This window comes from Drosophila takahashii, chromosome 3L (genome assembly GCF_030179915.1).
Source record: "Drosophila takahashii strain IR98-3 E-12201 chromosome 3L, DtakHiC1v2, whole genome shotgun sequence".
Lineage (NCBI taxonomy): Eukaryota > Metazoa > Arthropoda > Insecta > Diptera > Drosophilidae > Drosophila > Drosophila takahashii.
In genome coordinates, this window is record NC_091680.1 from 21119944 (window position 1) to 21141897 (window position 21954).

The 21954-nt window shown below is 44.0% G+C and overlaps 6 protein-coding genes across 6 annotated transcripts; 2 read left to right on the forward strand and 4 right to left on the reverse strand.

Annotated features, from left to right (window-relative positions):
* Positions 1–509: 509 nt before the first annotated feature.
* LOC108066178 (glycerol-3-phosphate phosphatase) lies at positions 510–3043 on the reverse strand. The gene is made up of 3 exons (XM_017154573.3): positions 2887–3043; positions 976–1663; positions 510–921 (listed from the first exon to the last, which is right to left on the reverse strand). The coding sequence occupies exons 1-3, from the start codon at positions 2981–2983 to the stop codon at positions 759–761; spliced, it is 948 nt and encodes a 315-aa protein (XP_017010062.2). The 5' UTR covers positions 2984–3043; the 3' UTR covers positions 510–758.
* Positions 3044–3127: 84 nt separating this feature from the next.
* On the reverse strand, positions 3128–5213 carry LOC108066177 (glycerol-3-phosphate phosphatase). The gene is made up of 2 exons (XM_017154572.3): positions 4960–5213; positions 3128–4179 (listed from the first exon to the last, which is right to left on the reverse strand). The coding sequence occupies exons 1-2, from the start codon at positions 5096–5098 to the stop codon at positions 3329–3331; spliced, it is 990 nt and encodes a 329-aa protein (XP_017010061.1). The 5' UTR covers positions 5099–5213; the 3' UTR covers positions 3128–3328.
* A 254-nt stretch (positions 5214–5467) lies between these two features.
* Positions 5468–8535, reverse strand: MED19 (mediator complex subunit 19). Its single transcript, XM_017154593.3, has 3 exons — positions 7653–8535; positions 6545–6659; positions 5468–6478 (listed from the first exon to the last, which is right to left on the reverse strand). Exons 1-3 carry the CDS (start codon positions 8088–8090, stop codon positions 6006–6008), a joined length of 1026 nt encoding a protein of 341 aa, XP_017010082.2. The 5' UTR covers positions 8091–8535; the 3' UTR covers positions 5468–6005.
* A 659-nt stretch (positions 8536–9194) lies between these two features.
* On the forward strand, positions 9195–12088 carry LOC108066186 (dihydrolipoyl dehydrogenase, mitochondrial). The gene is made up of 4 exons (XM_017154583.3): positions 9195–9364; positions 9658–10185; positions 10746–11624; positions 11782–12088. Exons 1-4 carry the CDS (start codon positions 9323–9325, stop codon positions 11845–11847), a joined length of 1515 nt encoding a protein of 504 aa, XP_017010072.1. The 5' UTR covers positions 9195–9322; the 3' UTR covers positions 11848–12088.
* A 580-nt stretch (positions 12089–12668) lies between these two features.
* TrpRS-m (Tryptophanyl-tRNA synthetase, mitochondrial) lies at positions 12669–15939 on the forward strand. Its single transcript, XM_017154568.3, has 3 exons — positions 12669–13030; positions 13099–13523; positions 14271–15939. The coding sequence occupies exons 1-3, from the start codon at positions 12809–12811 to the stop codon at positions 15622–15624; spliced, it is 2001 nt and encodes a 666-aa protein (XP_017010057.2). The 5' UTR covers positions 12669–12808; the 3' UTR covers positions 15625–15939.
* A 6-nt stretch (positions 15940–15945) lies between these two features.
* On the reverse strand, positions 15946–21201 carry LOC108066175 (cationic amino acid transporter 2). The gene is made up of 5 exons (XM_017154569.3): positions 21044–21201; positions 18580–18947; positions 18231–18491; positions 16936–17721; positions 15946–16592 (listed from the first exon to the last, which is right to left on the reverse strand). The coding sequence occupies exons 1-5, from the start codon at positions 21067–21069 to the stop codon at positions 16141–16143; spliced, it is 1893 nt and encodes a 630-aa protein (XP_017010058.1). The 5' UTR covers positions 21070–21201; the 3' UTR covers positions 15946–16140.
* Positions 21202–21954: the final 753 nt, after the last annotated feature.

Consider the following 21954-nt stretch of genomic DNA (forward strand, 5'->3'; position numbering starts at 1 on the left):
ATTTCGCTTTTTCTCAAAAATCATCTTATTCCTTAAACTAAATAACTAGATCTTCTGTGATACTTGCTTGCATTATTTTGACCATTAGTCGTTGAATGCCTGGGGTGTCCTGTAAATTTTTTGTACAGCTAACCACTAAGTTAATTAGTTTCGCTTTAAAGGGTTAATGTTGATTTAAACGTCACCGCACAAGGAATTTGCACTTAGTTGAGGAATTTGTTTAGTTCACCGCTAATTAAAGCTTTTACATGGGATCACCAAGGAATAGGGAAACATTTTAGGAAATTGCCGTCTCTGCTTTTCTGTCCCGGCAAGTAATAGAGGATAAGCAAGTATTTTAATAAGTCACTCAGCCTATATTGTTAATTCAAAGAAAAGTTCTTGGGCCAGAAATTTATTCAGGAGCGGCGATAGGAAATCGGATCCCGAAATAAACATACAAATGGTTAGTGAAAATTAGTTTGTTCAAATTATAATTTTTATTGGTTCTTTCAACGAAGTCCGAACTAAGTTCATAATATAAATTGTATGGTTTATAATAGTATTGTTCATGGGTAAATTTCCGGCTCCGCAATTTTTCACCCACTCTTATATATAACGAAAATATCCAGCAGAGAGTGTTACTTGCCGGCAGATGAAATATGTACAACTATGTGTAAGCACACGAACTAAAGCCAAATAAAAGTCGAATTAAGAAGTTGATAACGGGTTGATAGCTGCCTGGGAATCGGGTGTCGGAGGGATATGTCATATTATCATCACAAATAGCTCAGTAGATCGGCCAGTCGGGGCAGATAAAGGTCTGGCTGGGCCAGCTTGCCCTTTTCCCGCCGGACATCGGAGAGATTATCGTATCGACCGGTGCCCACCAGAAGCGATAGCATGCCACAATTGCTGGCGAAGCCGACATCTATTTTGAGGCTACGAAAGAAACTCATTAGAAGTGCCCGCAAAGGATGTGTTAATCCCGCTTACCAGTCACCAATCATAAGCGTTCGTTCTGGCCGCAAATCCCCGGCCTTGGTGAGGGGCTCAAGGACCAAGGGATTCGGCTTGCCCATCTCGAGGGCTTCCCGCTCGGAACAGGCCTCAATGCCGGCCACAAAGGCGCCGGTGCCGGGGATACAGAAGGCGGGATACTTGTGCACGGCATCCCGGTTGGTGACAAGGAAAGCGGCGCTCGGATTGCTGCACAGGATGTGACAGGCGCGGGCCATCTTGCAGTAGCTGAAGTACTCATCCCAACCGACCACCACGGCACCCACGTCCTTGGCCGCCTCCGGGCCTCCGAATTCGCGAGCCGCAAAGTCCGGCCACTTGTCGCCCGGAGCCAGTTCCTCCGTTCCGCCGGCTCCGTAGCTGTCGATTCCGTGCTGCCTTAATTCCCGCGCGATGGCCGCATTGCCCACCACATAGACCTTGTGCCGGGTCCTATCGAACTCCGGACTCCCAACCAGATAGTCGGCAATGGCCGCCGTGGGCGATATGATGTGCCGGTCGCTGGGTAAGTGGAATCCCAGGCGCTGGGAGCGCTCATAGAGCTCCTGGCGCGTCTTCAGGCCATTGTTGGTAATCAGGTACACTTTTTTGCCCCATCGCTGCTGCAGGGCATTCAGCACATCCGGAGCCCCCTCGATGGCCGTGTCATCCTGCCAAATGGTGCCTGGGCGACAAATGCATATTTAATTCGGTCTGCCCTCTAAGCAGTTCGAAATTAAATCTTATCTTAAGAAAACTTAAATACTTGTTAAATTACGTGAAATTGGAATTTTCCTAATACAAATACTTTAGATACTTGAGTTGAATTCTCGTTGACATGTTAAATTAAACCTTGAAAATGTACGGAAATTCAGAGTTTAAATTTTAAAGTTTATTCTAAACTTATCATGCTAATAATTTTTAGAACTGAATTTTAATTTCCACGTTCAATTAAAACTACCTTAATTTGCCTAATTTTTCGAAAAATTATACCTATGATTAGGTTTGATTTATTTCATTAATCGGTTATTTATTTTAATTTTGTTGTAAGTACAATATTTAAATCGTATTAGTTTAGTTGTGCTTGGGTTGTTTTATACTAACATAATTTTAAACATACTTACAGGCCTGATAAGTTACAGAATATTGGAAGTGCGGAAACTACCTTCATTTTGCAAGTATTAATAAAAAAGTAACATTTATAAACAAAACACGTTCCAATTTAGGTATTGATTACACTATGCAGCATCAAAAATTAACCTCGATGAATGCTATATTTTTGGATTCGTTACGAATTTCCAAGTTAAACTGCGTTTTCCAAAGAGTTCCCCGACGCAAGGATTCTTAGCAAAAGGACCTCAAAGTTCGAAAAATGCTGAAATTGACCAACTTTGCGGAGCTCTCAGAGGCAAATGGATGCATAATTTGATTCGATGTTAAAGTTTTTTAAAAGATACACCCTTTATCTTTTAAACCCCATACCTAAAAAATTTTAAAGATTTTTTTTAAGGCAGAAACAAATTCTAGAAAACATAGTCAAAAAACATAAAAGTATACAGATGCGGTCAAAATGGTAGTAGTGTTGCCGCCCTGTGTATTTAAAAGTTTGTTGTTGTAATTGATCTTTTCCAAAAATATAGCATTCATCGAGGTAAATTTAAAAAGCACTAAAAATGCTGCACAGTGTTATGAATAACATAATCCTGCTTTCCCCTCACCGATATCATCTTATTTTATTTTACTTTCTTTTGTAATATTACTCTAACCGTGATCGCATGAGCTTTTCCCTGCCCCATTTAAACCACCACCGATATTGGCTTTAGTTTTCCGGTGAAATGACAACTCTGGCAAAAGCTCCAGATTTGTAAGCACGCTCTTTTTGGCACCTTTGCCGCCCTTCAAACTCACCGTCGCCGTCGCAGAGAACCGTGTCGAAACTTTGGAGCCACTCGCTCACCTGCCCCTCGGTTAGGTCCGTCAAGTTGATAGCACCGCCTCTGGACATTCTGCTCCGTAGACCGCTCCGCCAAAAGTTTGCGACTCGACTAAATCGGCGACGGACTGGCTATTCCAATTCACGATGATTGGAGAGAACCTGCTATCTCGCTTTGGCGCAAAGCTCGCTCAGAAAGACAAACAGCCGGGCATATTGACTAAGTCGTCCGTCTGACAAAATGCTTCTGAATTTATTTAAATATTTTGTTCTGTGGTATAAATTGTACTATAAATTTTCTTTAGGTATTTATAATTTGTCCTGTCTATTGCCGGTGAATGTAACTGGAATACAAACACATGTCCGTACTACATACTGATTAATGATGGGCTATCCAGATCCAGAACCAGATCCCGATCACTTCGAGCCCACCAGGGCGTCCACAATCGCTGGCAGCAGATCCCCCAGCTTGGGCAGGTACACGTCTGGTATGAGCTTCTTGTCCTCGGGATCCTTGCTCTTCTTCCACTGCTCCACGTCCTTCAGCTGGTGGATTCCGGAGCCGACGAGCAGGGTCTGGAATCCGCAATTGTAGCCCAGCAGGATGTCCGTGTTGGCGCGATCCCCGATCATCAGAGTCCGCGAAGGATCGATCTTCTTCTCTCTCACCAGAGATTCGCAAATGGCCGGATTGGGCTTCCCAATCACCGTCGGCTGCCGTTCCGCACAGGTTTCGATGGCCCGCACGAAACTGCCGCTGCCGGGCACTATCATATTGGGCATGGGGAAACGCTCATCCGTATTGGTGGCCACGAACAGGCACTCCGGATCGTTCAGGTACGAGGCGGCCTTCATCATCTTGGGGAAGCTGAAGTGCTCATCGAAGCCCACGACCACGGCCCCAATGTCCGTGTCCAGGGTTAAATGCTCCGCCATGAACTCGGCCAGCGATCCCCGCATGGGCTCGGGGCCCACCTCCGTGTGCCGAATGCCCACGGCGTCCAGCTCCTTGGTGATTCCCTCGCTCCCGATCACGAACACCCGCTTGCTGAAGTTGCGGCGCTTCAGATACGCCGCTGTGGCATGGGCCGTCGAAATAATGCCGTTCTCCTTGATGTGAAAGCCCAGCTCCACGCCCTTCTTCAGCAGCTCCGACCGGGTCTTCGTCGAGTTGTTTGTGCAGAAGTAAATTGACTTGCCCATGGCCTTGAACTGGTTCATCACATCCGCCGAGCCGTCCAGGGCCTGGCCATAGATCCAAAGGACTCCTGAGATAGGGAAATAATGGTATTACTAAGGGGTAGAAATCGGTTAAAGTGCCGATAAAACGGGTTAACCTTTTTAAATTATTTTGCTGTTTTATTATTTTTTAAATCTTGCTAAATAAATGTTTTTAAAAACAAATTGGAAAATTACCACCTTGTAATCCTCTATTATCACAAATTTTGAAGGAGGTTTATAATTTAATTTTATAATATCCGACATGCTATTATAACTTCTTTGTCATTAAAGTGCAATATAGGTATACCTTGTAATGGTTAAGGATAAGATTTTACTATTTATATATTTAAAATTATCAAATCATATAATCATCCAAAATTTAATTTTAGTTTTATCCCAGTGGATATTACAAAATGGATATTAGAATTTCAGAGAACTAACGGTGTACAAAGAATTTTTTATTTAAATAGATTCCCGTTAAACTAAAAAGATCGGAAATATAGATTTCGATGGTATAAATTTTAAATTTAAATTTAAATTTTTAAATTTTCCTGCTTTGTCAAACCTGTCAGCCAATCTCATAAGTTATGAGGGCATCCGAAAGTCGACTTCCCGCCATATCACGCACTTCACTCTTTGACATTGAAATTCGCGACGCAGCAACAACACAGAAAACTATTCGCTTGCTGACGTATTTGGGCAGATGTCGGCCCGAAAATATGGTATACACAAACATATCTTTATGTAACGCAACTTCCTGGGGGGAATCCTTTGGCGAGCAGGAAGTTCCCGCCCTACTCCCAACCACCCACCCCCACCCCACTCACCATCACAGTCTGTAATCACCGAATCGAAGCTCGAAATCCACTCGGTCACCTTGGCGGAGGACAATTCCAGGAGATTGGTGCACGTCTGCTTGTACATGGTTATAGCCTTTCGCGAACAGTTGCTGAAGTTAGATCTCATTTATGGCCTCGCAGTGACGGCTATCTTTCACACATCACTTTTAATTTATTAATTGGCTCTCGATTGCGAGGAACTCCCTGAGAAATAAAGCAGCTGTTGGCGCCTGTAAATGCTATGTTACTAGCTGTCAAATTTCACCGAAGCTGTTAGAAGTCCATGTTAAAGTCAACAGAATGCTAACAAGTGTGGCGCCAATTTTGAATTGGGAACTATGAAGCTTACCACTCTTATATTTTATATTTATACTTATCAAAGGTAATGCATTCCATTCAATATTCTTACTTTTACAAAATATCTTCTTCTGGGGAACCCTAAGGTACAGTTCCTTCTATTAACCCAAGAAAAACATTATAAAACCCAAAACTTTGATCATTTGTATGCTTGTTTATTATTGTTTATGCGCCTAATCACTAAAATTAATTACTTATAGTACAGGCATTTTTATTTTGTTGAATCTCAGCTTTCTTTTGTGTTTTTAAACTTGCTGGAAGAACAAAGCATTGCAGAAATATAATTGAAATACTGACCCTACATATTACAAGGTTGGTGAGCAAAAAAAGGGTTGCAAAAAAGCGCTGTGGGGCGGGGCAGGGAACTTGCATGTGGGGGGGAAGAGCTGGAATCGAGAGCGAAAACGTTTTGTACCATAACTTGCGTTTAAATAAATCTCATTAAGCTAGCGCGAAAAACGAACGAAAAATTGTTGGCTAATTACAGAAATAAACTATTTTACAGTTACGATAATCATAAATTAATAACTAGGACACGAAACTTTATCGAGAAAATTGCATTTAGAGGACCGCTTCAGGATCGTCTGCGTTTTTTTTTGTTTTATTTGTGTTGCCATCTGGGGTGCGTCTGCTGATGAGAGGTAATGAGCCAAGTCTATTTTGCTAAAGGATCCTGCCTAGAACTGCGACATTAGCAGGCTGCCACCGCCGCCGCCGCTCCCCACACCCCCGCCCCCGCCTCCGCCTCCACCGCCGCCACCCGGACCGCCGCTCGTGCCCAGCACAGATCCGAGGAGACCCCCGCTTGACATCTGCTGCTGCATGGGCATCTGCTGCTGCTGCTGCTGCATCTGCATGGAGGACGAGAAGCTGTTCATGCCGCCCACAACGCCGGGTCCCATGCTGGCGCCCAGGCTGGACAAACCGGGCCCCGGACCTCCGGCCAGCGATCCCAGGCTGGTGGCACCCATTACACCCGCTGCTCCGCCCAATCCCGCTCCTCCGCCTGGCAGCAAACCAACGCCCGGCTCCGGACTCTGGTTTTTCTTCTTGCGCTTCTTCTCCTTCTTGCGCTTCTTGCGCTCCTTGTCGTCCTCGTGCCGCTTCTGCTTCTTGTGCTTCTTCTCGTAAGTCTCCAGGCCGGCCGAATCTGTAAGATTTAAATCATAGGGTTAGATGGTCATCAGGCAAGGCGAGATTCTACCAGCCAACTCACCCAGTAGCGTAGACTCCTGTCCCGTGGTCACGCCGTCTTTGTGTTTGTGCTTTTTGTGTTTGTTTTTGTGTTTTCGCGCAGGTGTGACATATGTGGTTCGATACTGTTCCGGCAGCTGAAAGGAAATCGGAATCGGGTAAATTAGAACAATGAAGTAGAGCGTAGCGATGTTGTTAAGATTTCAAGCAAGTATGATATATTTAATGCAATTTGTTCACGTATACATAAAGCTAAAGAAATTCTTTTAACAAAATACACTGTTAAATCAAACTTTAAAAAATTGTACAGAGAGCACTTATTATTCTTAAGAAATGTACAAAAATATCCACTAAATTTTATTGCGAAGCAACAAAAATTGTAGCTATTTTGTGAAATAAATTTAACAAATCTTTACAGTGGAAAACAACATTTGATTTTCGTAAACAATTTATTTAGTGATCTTGAGTATTAGAAGTTGAACTGAAATTTCCGAAGTGCAAAATTAGAATCGAGATCGTTTTGGACTTTACAAAATAAACTGTAAATAGCTTACATTACTCAAACCATTTTTTAACATTAAATGTAGATTTTTAATCGAAAAGCCAAGCTTTTCCTATTTTCGCAAAAAGAAAATATTTCGATTTTTAGAAAACGCCATTAGTAGATTGAACATGAAATTTCACAGCTAGTACAATTTTCAACTAACTTAATTGAAAATATATCATTTTTCTCGCCCGCATGTTAAATTTAAAGTAGTGTAGTGTTTAGACCTTAACATTTTATGGAAATACAGAGTTTAAAGCATACTTTAAGGTCTGTTTTCTCGTCCGTCTGTTAAATTTAAAGGGAGGTTTAAGCTCCGATTTCTCATACAATTTCATGGTTTAATCGGACTAGATAACGGCCCTAAATGTAACATTCGCACGAGCAAACTAACGCAAGTGAAGAACGCTCAAACTGAACAGTGGGACTGGAGAAAGTCAACATTGAATTAATTTTGAAATGTGGATGAATGTTTCAAACATTGTTAAAGTGGCATTCAAAATGAAGACTTTTTAAAAGCGAAGGATCTAAAAGGATCTAAAAAGCCAGAGAAAAGGAAATAAAACAAAATAATAAGAACACCAACCGGTCCGGGATGCAGGCGGAATCCGGCCAGCTGGACGGGGGTCAGCGGGAGGAGCTCCTTGCCCCCGATCGGCGGCTTCTCGATCACGCTCCGCAGCGTGCTGTTCTCGACGGGATGCGTGATGAGGTCGTTGATGCCGGGGATGTTCTGCAGGAAGGAGGCCAGCGACTCCTTGAACTTCTTCTCCTTGAACTTGGTGAGTGTGTGGTGCAGTCCGTACTCGGTCATGAGATCCTTGTCGCCGGTGAGCTCCGCCTTGGCGGGCGGCTCCTTCATCGAGTAGAACGGCCCCGTGTGGATGATCGTGGGCGTTTTGCCCAGCGAAATGGTCGTCTTCAGGGTGCCGGAGGAGTCCTGCCGGGCGACGACGGGGGATCGGCCGCCGCCGTGGGGCGATGACTTCGGGGAGTCCATTATGTTGCCGTAGTTGCTCATCATCTTGCAAATCTGGCGATTCTCGCCACTCTTGCCACTCTTGCCAGCCCACGCACACTCGCGCGCCGCACGCACACACACACGGACAAGGCCAGCAGAAGGTATCGCCTGTCGCGGCCTGCGGTCCCTGTCCCTGGCTACGCCGGCCAAGCTCACACACTGCTAAATGCGCCGCGGCTGCCCGGCACTTCGGCGGACTCTTTTCGGCTCGAATACTCAATTAATTATCTGTCCTTGTGGCGTTTTCTAACAGATTTCGGGGGCAAGTCTCGCCATCTTGTTGTGTCCGCGAAACAGTTAGACCGCATTGCGACAGCTGGCGAAAAACTGAGGCTGCGGCGAAAACGCGAGGCGAACGCGCTGCGAAAATACCAAAAGTGTGCGGAAAATACCGAGGCGGGATAGAGCCACACAGAGCTGCAGTGCCAGTTATCGAATATTCATCGAATTAAAATATATTTTATTTTATTTTGGTACTAAAATTTAACGATAAGCTCTAGATACTCTTTAAAAATGAATAATAAGTGAAACAAATTTTCAAAATAATTTTGCTTAAGCGAGTTTTTCTTTAAATTCGCAGTACGACTATTTGATGCTACAATTTAAATGTGTCATCCCAGCCGTACTTTAGTGAACAAAATATATCTCAAAGGATGCTGTTGTTTTTTATTTTATAGTCTGGTGTAGCTTGTCTCTAATATTTGTATATTTGGTGGTTAGTAGTATGAAAATAAAATATAAATAAATATTGATGTAATTATAAACACAGGTACACAGTCAAAATGCTTGCTTTGCTAAATGCATACCTCCGTCTCCCTCGCACTTCCGTTAGCTGAGTAGTCGAGGTACTCGACTATAACATTCTCTCTTGTTTTAAATGAAGTTTTTGGGTTTGGACGACTTTTTGGTGGGTTGAAAAACAAGCGATTAATAATTTAAAAAAGCAAATTTTAATTTATATAAAAACTTTTTATAAACAATAGCTGACTAATCAAGATCATTTGTTTTCAGAAATCATCTTTACAATTTAAAACTTTTTTAATACAAATGGAAATTCCCCAGCGCTATCGATAACCCGCTGCCCGTCATATGACCACTATCGCATGCGCATCGCCAGCCCTGCGACCGCTCCGAGCTGCACAACACGAAAAACAGTCGGAAAAACACATCACATCAAATTAGTGTTGTGTTTGTAGTTAAATAACGATTATCCTCATAACTCGCCCGCTCCAGCCATGCAGTCCACGCTTCGCCATGTTGTGTCGGCAGTAGCCAAGGTAAGGATCGGGCGCCATCAGCGATTCCGTTCCCCCAATCGCCTTCCGCCCCCCAAGTTATGCAATCTAACCTCACCGAGGGGGTCGTGAAATGGGCCTGGAAAAGCCCGGAAAATGCACCTGGCTCACCTGCAGTGCTCATATGATCGGGGGATTTGTTTGGCCCCGCTTTCAAGGTCGCTAATTGGGCCAATTATCAGCTGATAGGCGGCCGGAGATTAGTGCGAAATGCGTGCCGCTGGCGTGATAAAAGATAAGGTGTTAGAACTTGTAGTAATCCGCTCTCCTTCCAGACTCCCCTGCGCACCAATGCCGCCATTCTGGGCGCCCTCAACGCCCGCTGCTACTCCACCACCCACGAGGCGGACATCGTGGTGATTGGCTCTGGACCCGGTGGCTATGTGGCCGCCATCAAGGCCGCCCAGATGGGCATGAAGACGGTCAGCGTGGAGAAGGAGGCCACTTTGGGCGGCACCTGCCTCAATGTCGGCTGCATTCCCTCGAAGGCGCTGCTGAACAACTCCCACTACTACCACATGGCCCACTCCGGGGATCTGGAGAGCCGCGGCATCAGCTGCGGCAGCGTTAGCCTCGACCTGGAGAAGCTCATGGGCCAGAAGGTCAACGCCGTGAAGGCCCTGACCGGCGGCATTGCGATGCTCTTCAAGAAGAACAAGGTCACACAGCTGTCGGGCTTTGGCAGCATCGTCAATCCCAACGAGGTGCAGGTGAAGAAGGCCGACGGCTCCACGGAGACGGTCAAGACCAAGAACATCCTCATTGCCACCGGCTCGGAGGTTACCCCCTTCCCGGGTATTGAAGTGAGTGCGAGAAATCTGTAACATTACTTTATTCCAGGGTTCCGAAAGTATGACACTCTGTAAAAAACTTGTGTTATTAACATGTTTAATGTCAAAGTGTTAAGTTCAAAAAAAGTTATTGACATGTGTGTAAAAAATTGTAGCTTACATATGTAAGAAACATAAATAACACACACAGGTTTTTTGTGTTATTTACGCGACGTGTTTATAACAAAATGAGTTTTTGAATTGAAAAATTCACGGTTTTCTGTAGTTGAAAAAATTCATATATGCTATGTTAAAACAAACAATTAAGATATCCGGGTCCAATATTGATTCTTCATGTTCCCTTCGATTCGTTAATGTCCATAAAATGTAATTTTCATTTGTGTTAAAAACACAGTGAGTAAAAAACACGTCGTGTTAATAGCACATTGTGTAAAAAACACAAACACACACTTTTGTTTTTGACTCATATGTCAAAAACTTTTCTCACACTGTAAAATACACTTTTACATGTTCTTAACATGTGTGTTAAATTCCGAAACCTGCTTTATTCACCCCGAAACTACCCTTCACAGATCGACGAAGAGGTGATTGTGAGCAGCACTGGCGCTTTGAAGCTGGCCAAGGTGCCCAAGCATCTGGTTGTCATCGGCGCCGGCGTCATTGGCCTGGAGCTGGGTTCGGTTTGGTCGCGTCTGGGCGCCGAGGTCACGGCCATCGAGTTCATGGACACGATCGGCGGCGTGGGCATCGACAACGAGGTCTCCAAGACCTTCCAGAAGGTGCTGGTCAAGCAGGGCCTGAAGTTCAAGCTGGGCACCAAGGTGACGGCTGCCTCGCGCAGCGGCGACAACGTCACCGTGTCGGTGGAGAACGCCAAGTCCGGCGAGAAGGAGGAGATCCAGTGCGACGCCCTGCTGGTCAGCGTGGGCCGTCGTCCCTACACCGAGGGTCTCGGCCTGGAGGCTGTCGGCATTGTCAAGGACGATCGCGGCCGGATCCCCGTGAACGCCACCTTCCAGACGGTGGTGCCGAATATCTACGCCATCGGCGACTGCATCCACGGACCCATGCTGGCGCACAAGGCCGAGGACGAGGGCCTCATCACCATCGAGGGCATCAACGGCGGCCACGTGCACATCGACTACAACTGCGTGCCCAGCGTGGTCTACACGCATCCCGAGGTCGCGTGGGTGGGCAAGAGCGAGGAGCAGCTGAAGCAGGAGGGCGTCGCCTACAAGGTGGGCAAGTTCCCCTTCCTGGCCAACTCGCGCGCCAAGACCAACAACGAGACGGACGGCTTCGTCAAGGTTCTGGCCGACCAGGCCACCGACAAGATCCTGGGCACCCACATCATCGGTCCCGCCGCCGGCGAGCTGATCAACGAGGCTGTGCTGGCCATGGAGTACGGAGCAGCCGCCGAGGACGTGGCCCGCGTCTGCCATGCGCATCCAGTAAGTGATCTTGCATAACTCAAAAATCACACTTCGTTCTTATCTGAAAGTTATTGCTCAAGGTTTTAATTAAGCTTTAATATTTCGAAACGAAATGTGTGTTATTTTGAGTGTCGAGTGTCAGTCGAACTAATATGGTAAAATCTCTTTTTTTCAGACCTGTGCCGAGGCTTTGCGTGAGGCTAATGTTGCGGCCGCCTTCGGCAAGCCCATCAACTTCTAAGCACTTCCCCCAATCCCTGCCAGCTTTTGGACAATTTTGCACCGCACTTTAAACTTTTGAAAAACCCCCAAATCGAAAAATTATCCTGACAGCCGAAACAACAGTCTCCGCATATTTGTAACTCTCATCGTAGGAACATTAAAGTGGAAACTATAAATATTGGTAATGGCGCCAGGCGTTAATTGCAATGTAATATGTGTATTAAGCTAGAATAAATACAACACAGTTTGAAAACTCGAAACTCAAGGTGTTAAATAGATGTTATTCGATGTCTTTAGATGTTCTGGTAAACTACTAATAAAGCTTAAAGCAATGGAAAAGCCAAATTAAGTTATGAATGTTTTGAAAAATGTATTGTCTATTATATTACTTTCAAAAATGTAGTTAAAAAAGTGGGATCTAAACTAATTTTGTAAAACTATTATTGTATAAAAAGATATTTTAATCTAAAAAAAAACCTTTTTTTTGAAAATTGAATACCAAAATAGATTTAAATATCTTTTTTTCAAATTGAACTTTGGATGAATAGGGAATAAGTGTATTAAAAATATTCAAAAGTATCCAAATTCCACAACACATTGGGATACAACACATCCAATTAAATTAAAAATGTTTCTCGAAATAGTTTTTGAAGTAATAATTTTCCCTTAAAAAATTTATGGATATTATGACATGCTAAAATCTTAAAATTAAGCGAAATGAAATATTTATCATTTTGCTTTTTTTTTATATTCTAGCTAATATTTTTAGCGACAAAAACAGCCAAACTGAGTATCACTGTGAACAGCTGTCGCACCGGCTTTTCAAAATCCATCTGGCAACGCTCGCGAGCTCAGTGTCAAAATTTCGGCCCGTTTAAAATAAATAGTTAATTTTCGGGCTCCGTCTCACATTTAGCAGTGCATTTTTCCCAACATTTTTTGCTCGAAGATTTGGGGTACAAAATTCTTAGCTGATTGCAATGTTCCGCTTTGGCAAGCTTCGTCTCAGCCTGTCGGAGGTGGCCAAAAAGGAGCCGGCAGCAGTGCGTTTGCAGCGGCGCTGCATTCAGGCGAGGAGTTTCTTGCCGGGATTGGCCAGTAGGTCGGCTGGAACGCCCTCTGCGACGGCCCAGGTGACCGGCGGCGGCAGCAAGCAGACGGTCCAATCGCATTGCCACAACAACGACAGTGGCTCCGAGGAGGTGAGTACATTTGCGGCCCTAGTTTACATAACACTCTACTCGAATATATACTCCCCCGATCCGAGCAGAACAGCCGCTGGCCAAGGAAGATCTTCAGCGGCATCCAGCCCACGGGATCCCTGCATCTGGGCAACTACCTGGGCGCCGTGCGCAAGTGGGTGCAGCTGCAGAATGCCCGCGACGACGTCACCGTCTGCATCGTGGACCTGCACTCCATCACCATGCCCCACAATCCGCCGCTGCTGCGCGAGAATATCTTCACCATGGCCGCCACGCTGCTCGCCTGCGGCATAGATCCCGGCAAGAGCACCCTCTTCGTCCAGTCGGCCGTCGCCGAGCACGCCGAGTTCAACTGGATACTCAGCTCGATGACCACCATGCCGCGTTTGGCCCAACTGCCGCAGTTCCGCGAGAAGTCGCGCCTGCTCAAGGATGTCCCCCTGGGATTGTACGTCTATCCGGTTCTCCAAGCAGCCGACATTATGCTTTATAAGTAAGTTACGTTAATCATCGGTGGTTAAATGAGAAACCACTTCATATTCAGCATTTCTATTAGAGCCCTGCATAAATGGATTCAATGAAATATTTTGAATTTTAAGTTTTATATGAATGAATTAATTAGAATTTTGAGTTTAATAGAATTGAATGAATGAATTCCGAAATAATTCAAGCGACAATTTCTTTAGAAGAAGAAAGGGCCATAATTTTGTGATTAAATCTGCCTGAATTTTATTTACTATGGAAACCACTTCATATTCAGCATTTCTATTAGAGCCCTGCATGAATGGATTCAATGAAATATTTTGAATTTTAAGTTTTATATGAATGAATTAATTAGAATTTTGAGTTTAATAGAATTGAATGAATGAATTCCAAAATAATTCAAACGACAATTTCTTTAGAAGAAGAAAGGGCCATAATTTTGTGATTAAATCTGCCTGAATTTTATTTACTATGCAATTAGCACAAAGAAAACTTTGCAAATTCATAAAAATTATTCATTCATTCATTCATTTAATTCGAAATAAATTATAAAAACATTCAATTTATTTCACATAGAAATGAATTAAAGAAATCAGAAATTTCATAACATACTATGATAAAAGAAAAATTGAATGATTCACGCAAGGCTCTAATTTCTATTAATGTTAAAGAACATTTGGATAATTACATTTGAGTTTAAATGAATTATATTTTAAAACATGATTACTTTGAATATTAATACCCCCTTCTTTTTCAGGGCCACCCATGTTCCCGTGGGCGCTGACCAGATACAGCACATTCAGCTGGCGCAGCACTTGGCCAGAACCTACAACGGTCGCTACGGCGAGACCTTCCCGGTCTGCAGCGCCATCATCGAGGAAGGCGACGCCTCGCGCGTGCTCTCCCTGCGCGATCCCTCCAAAAAGATGTCGAAATCGGAGGCCAACCCCAAGGCCACCATCAATCTTTGCGATTCGCCCGACCTAATCACGCAGAAGATCAAGAAGGCCGTCACGGACTTCACCTCGGACATCACCTACAATCCGGGCAAGCGAGCCGGCGTCAGCAACCTCGTGAATATCCATGCCCAGGTCACGGGACAGCCCATTAAGACAGTGGTGGACGAGGCGGCCACCCTGGACACGGCCAAGTACAAGGACCGTGTGGCGGAGGCAGTGGTCGAGCACTTGCGCCCCATCCGGGAGCAGATCCACCATCACATGACCAGGCGCAACGAGATGGTCTACCTGCTGGAAGTGGGTGCGGAAAAGGCGCGTCAGCAGGCGCAGCAGACGTTGAACGATGTGAAACAGCGCCTTGGTCTCGGAACCAGTGTCAATATTCCGGCTGCGGTGCATGTGGCACCCCTGCTGCCCGCACCCGAGGTTTCCAAGACCTCGGCGAGCAGGCGAATGTCCAAGGACTTTGACGGCAACGTGCACGAACGTCACGAACGGATGTACGGTTTTGGGGAGCAGCCAAGCGGCGGAGCTGGCCAGTCCGCGACGGGGGAGCTGGCGGAGATGTCGCAGGCGGCCATTCCGCGAGTGGCCCGTCGCCCGCCAGTCGTTCCCGCCCAGTCGCTGCGCGTGGAGAAGCAGCTGGGCAGCACACGGACCCGTCACGTCTTCCAGATGGACACCTGCAATGCTCCCCACATTGGCTTTAAGGCGCCGCCTGGATTTGCAGCCAACATGGTGACCGGAGGTCTGGCGAAAAACAAGCGACCGACAGTTAAGCCCGTTTCGGGCAGTCTGGGATTCGGTCATTCGCAAGGTGGATCGTTCAAGAGCAGCCAGAATGTAAACCCCAGTGCTGTGTCCACTATTGCACGTGAAGTGAACGCAGCCAAGAAGCAGGAGTTCACCTGCAACATGGCCAACTCTGCCTTCTATGCCTCTGCCCTCGAATCGCGTGCGAGTGCGAATCGTACTAGTGAAAAAACCTCATCTAAATCAGGAGACAGTGAGTTCATTATTGTAGCGAGCGAAGAGGAGGAACAGAACTCCGCTGAGGAGCAGCGCGACGAGGCTGAAGAGGAGGAGGCTGTGGATCGGGAAAGGGAGAGTGCCGAGCGTAAGGGCTCTGAAGCTACCACAGTCGAGATTTAAGTCTAGGAAACATTGCAATTGTTATTGGTGTAGTACAAGTATACTTAGATAGCAACATTTCTGATAAATCTGTCGTTTTTATGAACATAATAGACAGCTTCTGCCGGAGAAAACTAGTCAATAGAAGTACATGTCGAGAAAATAGTTGAATAATTATTTTAAAGGCCAAAAATTGACGTATCCAAATCGAATGACAAACGTGAAACGGAAGTACCATTGATCGCTACCATTATTGTTATATTTAATTCTATATACTTAATTCTATAAAATGTTAAATCCGACGTGAATAAATTGGCTAGCTAAATTGTAATCAAACACCCGTTTAGCATAAGAATATTCGTGTTTATTGCTTTCAGCTAACTTATTGTACTTTTTGTAGTTTTTGGTTTTCTATTTTATATTTTTTATGAGGCAAAATTACATAGGTGAGTATGTGGGTGATGAGAATCGCCGGTGCAAACGCATATCTTTCGGGCAAAAATCAAATGTAATGTGTGGCTAAATATCAATGTATACTTAGGATGAACTGTGCATCAATATCAGAGGCACCTCGTTGCCATACTTGGAGTTCTCCTGACCGCTTAATAATGCCGAATTGCTGCAGTCCCGCATCATGGCGATGGAATTGTTTCGCTGCTCCCGCTGCCTCAGGCGACTGTGACGGATGCCGTAGGACAGGAAGATGCCCAGTCCGATGGCTATCCAAACGCTGAAGCGCACCCAGGTGTGGATGTCCAGTTTGATCATCAGGTAAATATTGATCAGAATGGAAATGCCCGGCAGCCAGGGCACCAGCGGCACCTTGAAGGACAGCTTGACTCCCGAGGTTGGCTGGCGCGAGATGACCAGGAGAAGCAGTACCAGGGGAATAGTGCCCAGCACCAGCTTAATGCCATCGAAGGACGTTACGTTTGCTATATCCTCCTCGAACTTGGTCAGAATCTGAGAGAAGACCATGCACCAAAGAGCTGAAAATTAAAATTATTATTATTATTATTATTATATCTTATTATATTTAAAAGTACCAGACAACAAAAAATTGTCCTATGCCAAGTATTTAAGAATATAAAAAGAACTTGCAAAAAATTCCTAAAATTCTTATTGCTTGCGTAAGTTATTTTTGTTATTTTATTTATTATTATTTTTTATAATTTTGGGGCACTTTTTGTACCTCTTACGAGGCTCCTAATTATTTTAGTAATTAATGTGATTTTTTTTAGATTTTTATACCAATCCGTTCTGGGTGGAATTTGCTACTGACCGTTTTTTAGGGGTCGAACTTTATATTAGTTTAGATAATTTTTTACTTACAGAACAGAGTCACACTGTAGGTGACGATCCTTGAGGTCTGCTTTGTGGGCACTGTCTGGCCATTGAGGTTGAAGATCCGCCTCCAGAGGGCACATGGTCGATCCTGTTCGAGGCTCAAGGCTCGTCCATTCGCCACGATGCGACTCTCCCGACGATCATCCACCTCGTAGCGCAGCATGAGGACACAACTGGCCACCATGGAATAGGCCAAAAGGGTTCCAATCGACATCATGTTCACGAGCTGGCTGAGATTGAAAACGGCCGCCAGGATTCCAGTCAGCAGACCCGTGATCATGGTTCCCTTGAACGGAGTCTTGTACTTCTCGCTGATGTCTCCGAGGAATTTGAACAGCAATCCATCGTTGGACATGGCGAACACGATCCTGGGCAGCGGGAACATGGCGCCCATCATGCTGGAGCACAGCCCAAACATGGCTCCAATGCTGACCACATACTCGGCCACATGCCATCCGTTTATCCGGAAAACGTGGGGCAGCGGGGCCTTCTCGTCCTGTTCGAAATAGGGCAGCATCATGGTCAGCACCGTGGACACGCCGAAGTAGGCCAGAAAGATCATGGCCAGTGAGACGATCACGGCAAATGGAATGGACTTCTTCGGGTTCTTGGCCTCCTCCCCAGCTGTGGCAATGCAGTCGAAGCCAATGAAGCCGTAGAAACAGATCGCAGCTCCCTTGATTATGCCCGAAACTCCGTAGGGCATGAACCCTCCGTCGCCATAACCCTCGGGGACCTGCGATTTTGGAATGGACCAGTTGCTGCTGGAAACTGAGAAAAAGATATTGACAGTTTATGAATAGGGAGTAGTTTAATTTAACAGGTTATTAGTACTAAGTTATAACTTATGTGTGTTGTGATATGTAGTGATTTAAATTATATAGAATTTAATGACTTTTAAAAAAATATTTGTAAAATTTTTTGAATTTTTGTTATTTTGATTTAAACTTAAATAGCATTTTTGAATTAAATGACTTTTAAAAAATATCTGTTACAACTTTTGAATTTCTTTTCATTCGATTTAAACTTAAATTTTATTTCAAACTATGGCAAAATAATAAATTATGGATATGGCAAAAAGAAAGTTAAGATCAAACTAATTTACTTCTATGAATATTTTGTGTTGTTCTATTGTAATTAATTCTATGGTTTAGGTAATATATATATGTTTAAATCTTTTTTTCACCTTAAAGATACTATGAAACTAAGAACAAATCCAGTCAATTTCCTACAAAATGAATCTAAATCAAGAAAAATTTAATTAAAATTTTAAAACTCACCTTTAAAAAGTCCCGCGATAATCACGAAGAGCACCACTCCCAGATTCAGCATGGTAAAGACATTGTTCACCCTGGTGGACTCCTTGGCACCCACGGCGATGGCCAGGGAAAACAGGATGGTGACCACGAAGGCAAACAGATCCGGATAGGCACCCATCCCTTCGATGTTGATGGGCATGTGGGTGCCCAGGAAAGTGCTCATGGGATTGCCGCAAAGCTGATCGAGATAGGTGCTTAAACCCTTGACGACACTGGCGGAGCCTAACGAAAATCAATGCGGGTATATGAGAATTTGTGGGCAATCAAATCAAATCAATCAGACGGCGGCGCCACTAATTGACAAACTTACCAATTGCGTATTCGAGAATGAGATTCCATCCGATGAGGAAGGCGATAAACTCGCCAATGGTCACATAGCTGTAGATGTACGCCGATCCCGCCTTGGGAACTCGGGCTCCGAACTCCGCATAGCAGAGTCCGGCGAAGATCGAGGCGATGGCAGCGATGAGGAAGCTGACGACCACGGCCGGGCCCGCATATTGCTTGGACACCTCTCCGGCCAGGACATAGACACCCACGCCCAGGGTCGATCCGATTCCCAGGGCGGTGAGATCGAAGGCGGACAAGACCTTGGCCAGCTTGGATTCATTCGAGTCCTCCAGGGGCTTCTTGCGTGTGAGCACGCGAAACGCATTCGTCACGCTCCAGCTGGGCATTCTGGAATATGTTCATTAAACAATTATTATTATTATAATGGGTAAGTGTGCAATTGGGGCTTTGGAACTTCGGGGCTTCTTGCTGAGCCGTGCAATATGTAACCCGCCGTACTCTCGATGTTTACAGAACCCACATATTAACACGTTCGCATTTTGTGGAAAGTGCCTGTGGTGGTAGGTGGGCCAAGAAATTGTGCGGAGTTGGGTTTATGGATCGGGCCATAAGAAAATTAGTGGGCGTCCGTTAATGTGCGAATGTAGACAACGGCTTTACGACCGCCAAAGCGTCAAAGCTGATCTAAATTGGAGTCTTGTGATCATCGGGAATTATCCCCCCGATGACTAAGTGGGGAAATCTCCCTCTAAACGTCTTCCCAAAATTGGGGTAGAGACTCGACTAAAACAAAGACATTAAGTGAGCGTTAATCGGCACAGCTTAATATTCTTTTTGGAATTCAGCATATAATTTAATTTAATTTTCCTGTACGGGTGTATTGAATTAAATATTTTTTTTACCTTTTAAAAAACGAATAATAAAAATTTTTTGTTAGGCTTAACAAATCACATTAGGAAACATTTTTAAAGGAACTTTTAGTTTAGTCTTCTATAAAAAAATTGTATGATATTTGCTCTTTTAGGTCCCTGACCTCTTTTTCTCACCTGGTTGTTATTGAATTAGTTGAATTCCTGTATGAACTATCACTTCTGTTTACTATTTGTTATCACTCGGTACTGGATCTTTTTTAGAGTATGTATATAATATCACAAACTACAAGCCATTTTCGGTTTGTAAGGCCGGAATCGAGTTTCAAATATTCAATTGGAAAAACAATACAAGTATCTGGTTGCCACTTAATTGAGTTTGTGTATTTGGATTCGCAATTTGGAATTTGATCGAGTTTCGTATGGCGCCGGGAAGCGTTCTACTTATTTCTGAACGCTGGTCGAGCACGCCAGTGCCATTAAATAGCGAATCGGTTCTACGGCTCTGGGCGATCGTGGTGAGTTTCAACCGGACAGAAGCTTTCGCATCCTCAGGTCGGACGCGATTGTGGTGGAATCACGCCTCTGACGCTGATAACGCTAATTGGTAACCCGTCACCTCCTCCTTTCCTTTTCCACCTGAGTATATAGTATGAGAGTTGTATATACCCGAATGCATTCCTCGGGTGGGAACTCTCGGTTTACCGGATGACTTGTCAGGTCAATGGGCCAAGTTTACCGCAAGCCCTAATGAATTGTCGGGTTCGATTAGCGGTTCAAATAGTTGAAACTTTTTCTCGTTGTTAAATAAATATGTAGGTAGCTCGGCATTTCGATCCTTACGAAAAGCAGCCACAACTTGGCCATTCCTTGACTTTTTAAGTTGATCGTTTTTTGTTTGATTTTAATTTAAAATAAGTATATATCAAATAAATTTGTCGCGAGATATAAGCGCAAATAATTTAATTTAATTTAATATAATTTAAATTAAATGTATCTCCCTACTATTCTTGAAGCTATTTAGTGTAACCAAAATAATTGTGATATTTCTTTTAGACTTAAGACTTAGTTTACATATTAATATCATATCGCTCATATCTTCGATTGAACTTATTTATTTACAAACATATAATTTAACCGATCTATATAAATTTAAAAAAAAAATGGAACGCCCTATAAAAGTTTGTTTGTTTAATAACTTATGTAAAGTCAAATAAGTTCTATTTATCACGAGGGCTAAATTGGGAAAAGTTTACGCGGCAAATGAAAAAAGCAGCTTAAGTTTAGGACCCCCGTGTTATAAAGGTTTCGCCTCCCTATAGAGCATTTTTCAGTTGGGGTGCTCCTAACCCTTGAATTGTTTTGTTTTCATACGGCACTACTAATTTGGCTTTGTTTGAGCTTTCCATTGACATGGCTGCGTGGAGATTCGTGCATTGTTTATACGCAACTCAGCTGATAGCTGCTATTCGCGTCGTGTGGCCGAGAGGTGGGTGCTAAATCGTGGCTAAAATTAGCCACCGTGTTTGATTGCATTTAACGCTAATTTTAGACACTTGTTGCATGCGTGTTCTTGAGCCCCACACATCCACGTGCACATCTTGAAGAACTCACCCATAGTACTCGGCGAACTCCTCCATTGTTGTCACCCGAATCGATTTGATTAAATTCAATTAATACTGTGTCGCTCATCAATTTGCGGCCGCCTTCCGCTCTTCACATAACCGTTCTGCCACAAACCATGTGTTTTGGTCTCTAGACAACCGGCCATAAAATCACATTTCCACGCTACACATTGCAGCTGCCGCTCTCTTCCTATCCGCCTCTCACTCTCCTATTTTCCATGGACGTAGTCACAAGGGGTTTCTACCTTTCCAAATAAATACACCTATACAAAACTATTTGGGAAATCATAAGCGAATTCGCGGATGGGCTGCGTGGGTTCAATTTCCTCCCAGTCGGAGAAAGTTGTTAATAAAATGTTGCAAAAAAAATGTTTGCTACTAAAAATCTTCTCCAAAAATAACTTTCCCAACCGAATTCTGTACCCATTCTGTTTTTTTTCAAACATGCATTTTATATAAATTGTTGAATTGCACAACATTTACTTCCTTATTGGAGAACAAATAGGTAAATTGTCAAAATAATTAATTTAAAACTTTGAACCTTTTGAAAATTTAAATAGTTTACAGTATAATGGACACATAAATAATTTCAAGAAATATATAGAAAGAATTCGCTATTTAACCTTAGGAGACAAAAATGTATTCAGAATAAAAAAAATCCTAATTGTTTTTTGATAATCGAAATCTAAGAATTTGCAATATATGTACATCTTACTTTTAAAGTCATTCCCGGACGCCCATGACCATCTACCATTGCTTTCGGGAGAGAAACCGGGTAGTCGACTTCTTCAAATCTCCATGAGCTAGATATGCTGCCCGATATTTATATACTCAACGCGGTGGCCTGACAGCCCTGATTTAGCCGGTAAAAAATACAATACCGCTCTCTTTTGGTTCTCT

Excerpts from the sequence above, each read along its gene's own strand:
- LOC108066178 (XM_017154573.3), bottom strand. The coding sequence starts at position 2,983 with ATGTCCAGAGGCGGTGCTATCAACTTGACGGACCTAACCGAGGGGCAG. Across the intron at positions 1,664-2,886 it reads GGTTCTCTGCGACGGCGACG|GCACCATTTGGCAGGATGAC; the intron begins GTGAGTTTGAAG and ends TTTGTCGCCCAG. Across the intron at positions 922-975 it reads ACGCTTATGATTGGTGACTG|CCTCAAAATAGATGTCGGCT; the intron begins GTAAGCGGGATT and ends TTTCTTTCGTAG.
- LOC108066175 (XM_017154569.3), bottom strand. The coding sequence starts at position 21,069 with ATGGAGGAGTTCGCCGAGTACTATGG. Across the intron at positions 17,722-18,230 it reads TATCGCGGGACTTTTTAAAG|TTTCCAGCAGCAACTGGTCC; the intron begins GTGAGTTTTAAA and ends TCTTTTTCTCAG. Across the intron at positions 16,593-16,935 it reads CTACAGTGTGACTCTGTTCT|CTCTTTGGTGCATGGTCTTC; the intron begins GTAAGTAAAAAA and ends TTTAATTTTCAG.
- LOC108066177 (XM_017154572.3), bottom strand. The coding sequence starts at position 5,098 with ATGAGATCTAACTTCAGCAACTGTTCGCGAAAGGCTATAACCATGTAC. Across the intron at positions 4,180-4,959 it reads GGTGATTACAGACTGTGATG|GAGTCCTTTGGATCTATGGC; the intron begins GTGAGTGGGGTG and ends TCCCTATCTCAG.
- MED19 (XM_017154593.3), bottom strand. The coding sequence starts at position 8,090 with ATGATGAGCAACTACGGCAACATAATGGACTCCCCGAAGTCATCGCCC. Across the intron at positions 6,660-7,652 it reads TCCGCCTGCATCCCGGACCG|CTGCCGGAACAGTATCGAAC; the intron begins GTTGGTGTTCTT and ends ATTTCCTTTCAG. Across the intron at positions 6,479-6,544 it reads ACAGGAGTCTACGCTACTGG|ATTCGGCCGGCCTGGAGACT; the intron begins GTGAGTTGGCTG and ends TAAATCTTACAG.
- TrpRS-m (XM_017154568.3), top strand. The coding sequence starts at position 12,809 with ATGTTCCGCTTTGGCAAGCTTCGTCTCAGCCTGTCGGAGGTGGCCAAA. Across the intron at positions 13,031-13,098 it reads ACGACAGTGGCTCCGAGGAG|AACAGCCGCTGGCCAAGGAA; the intron begins GTGAGTACATTT and ends CGATCCGAGCAG. Across the intron at positions 13,524-14,270 it reads GCCGACATTATGCTTTATAA|GGCCACCCATGTTCCCGTGG; the intron begins GTAAGTTACGTT and ends CTTCTTTTTCAG.
- LOC108066186 (XM_017154583.3), top strand. The coding sequence starts at position 9,323 with ATGCAGTCCACGCTTCGCCATGTTGTGTCGGCAGTAGCCAAG. Across the intron at positions 10,186-10,745 it reads CCCCCTTCCCGGGTATTGAA|ATCGACGAAGAGGTGATTGT; the intron begins GTGAGTGCGAGA and ends TACCCTTCACAG. Across the intron at positions 11,625-11,781 it reads GCGTCTGCCATGCGCATCCA|ACCTGTGCCGAGGCTTTGCG; the intron begins GTAAGTGATCTT and ends TCTTTTTTTCAG.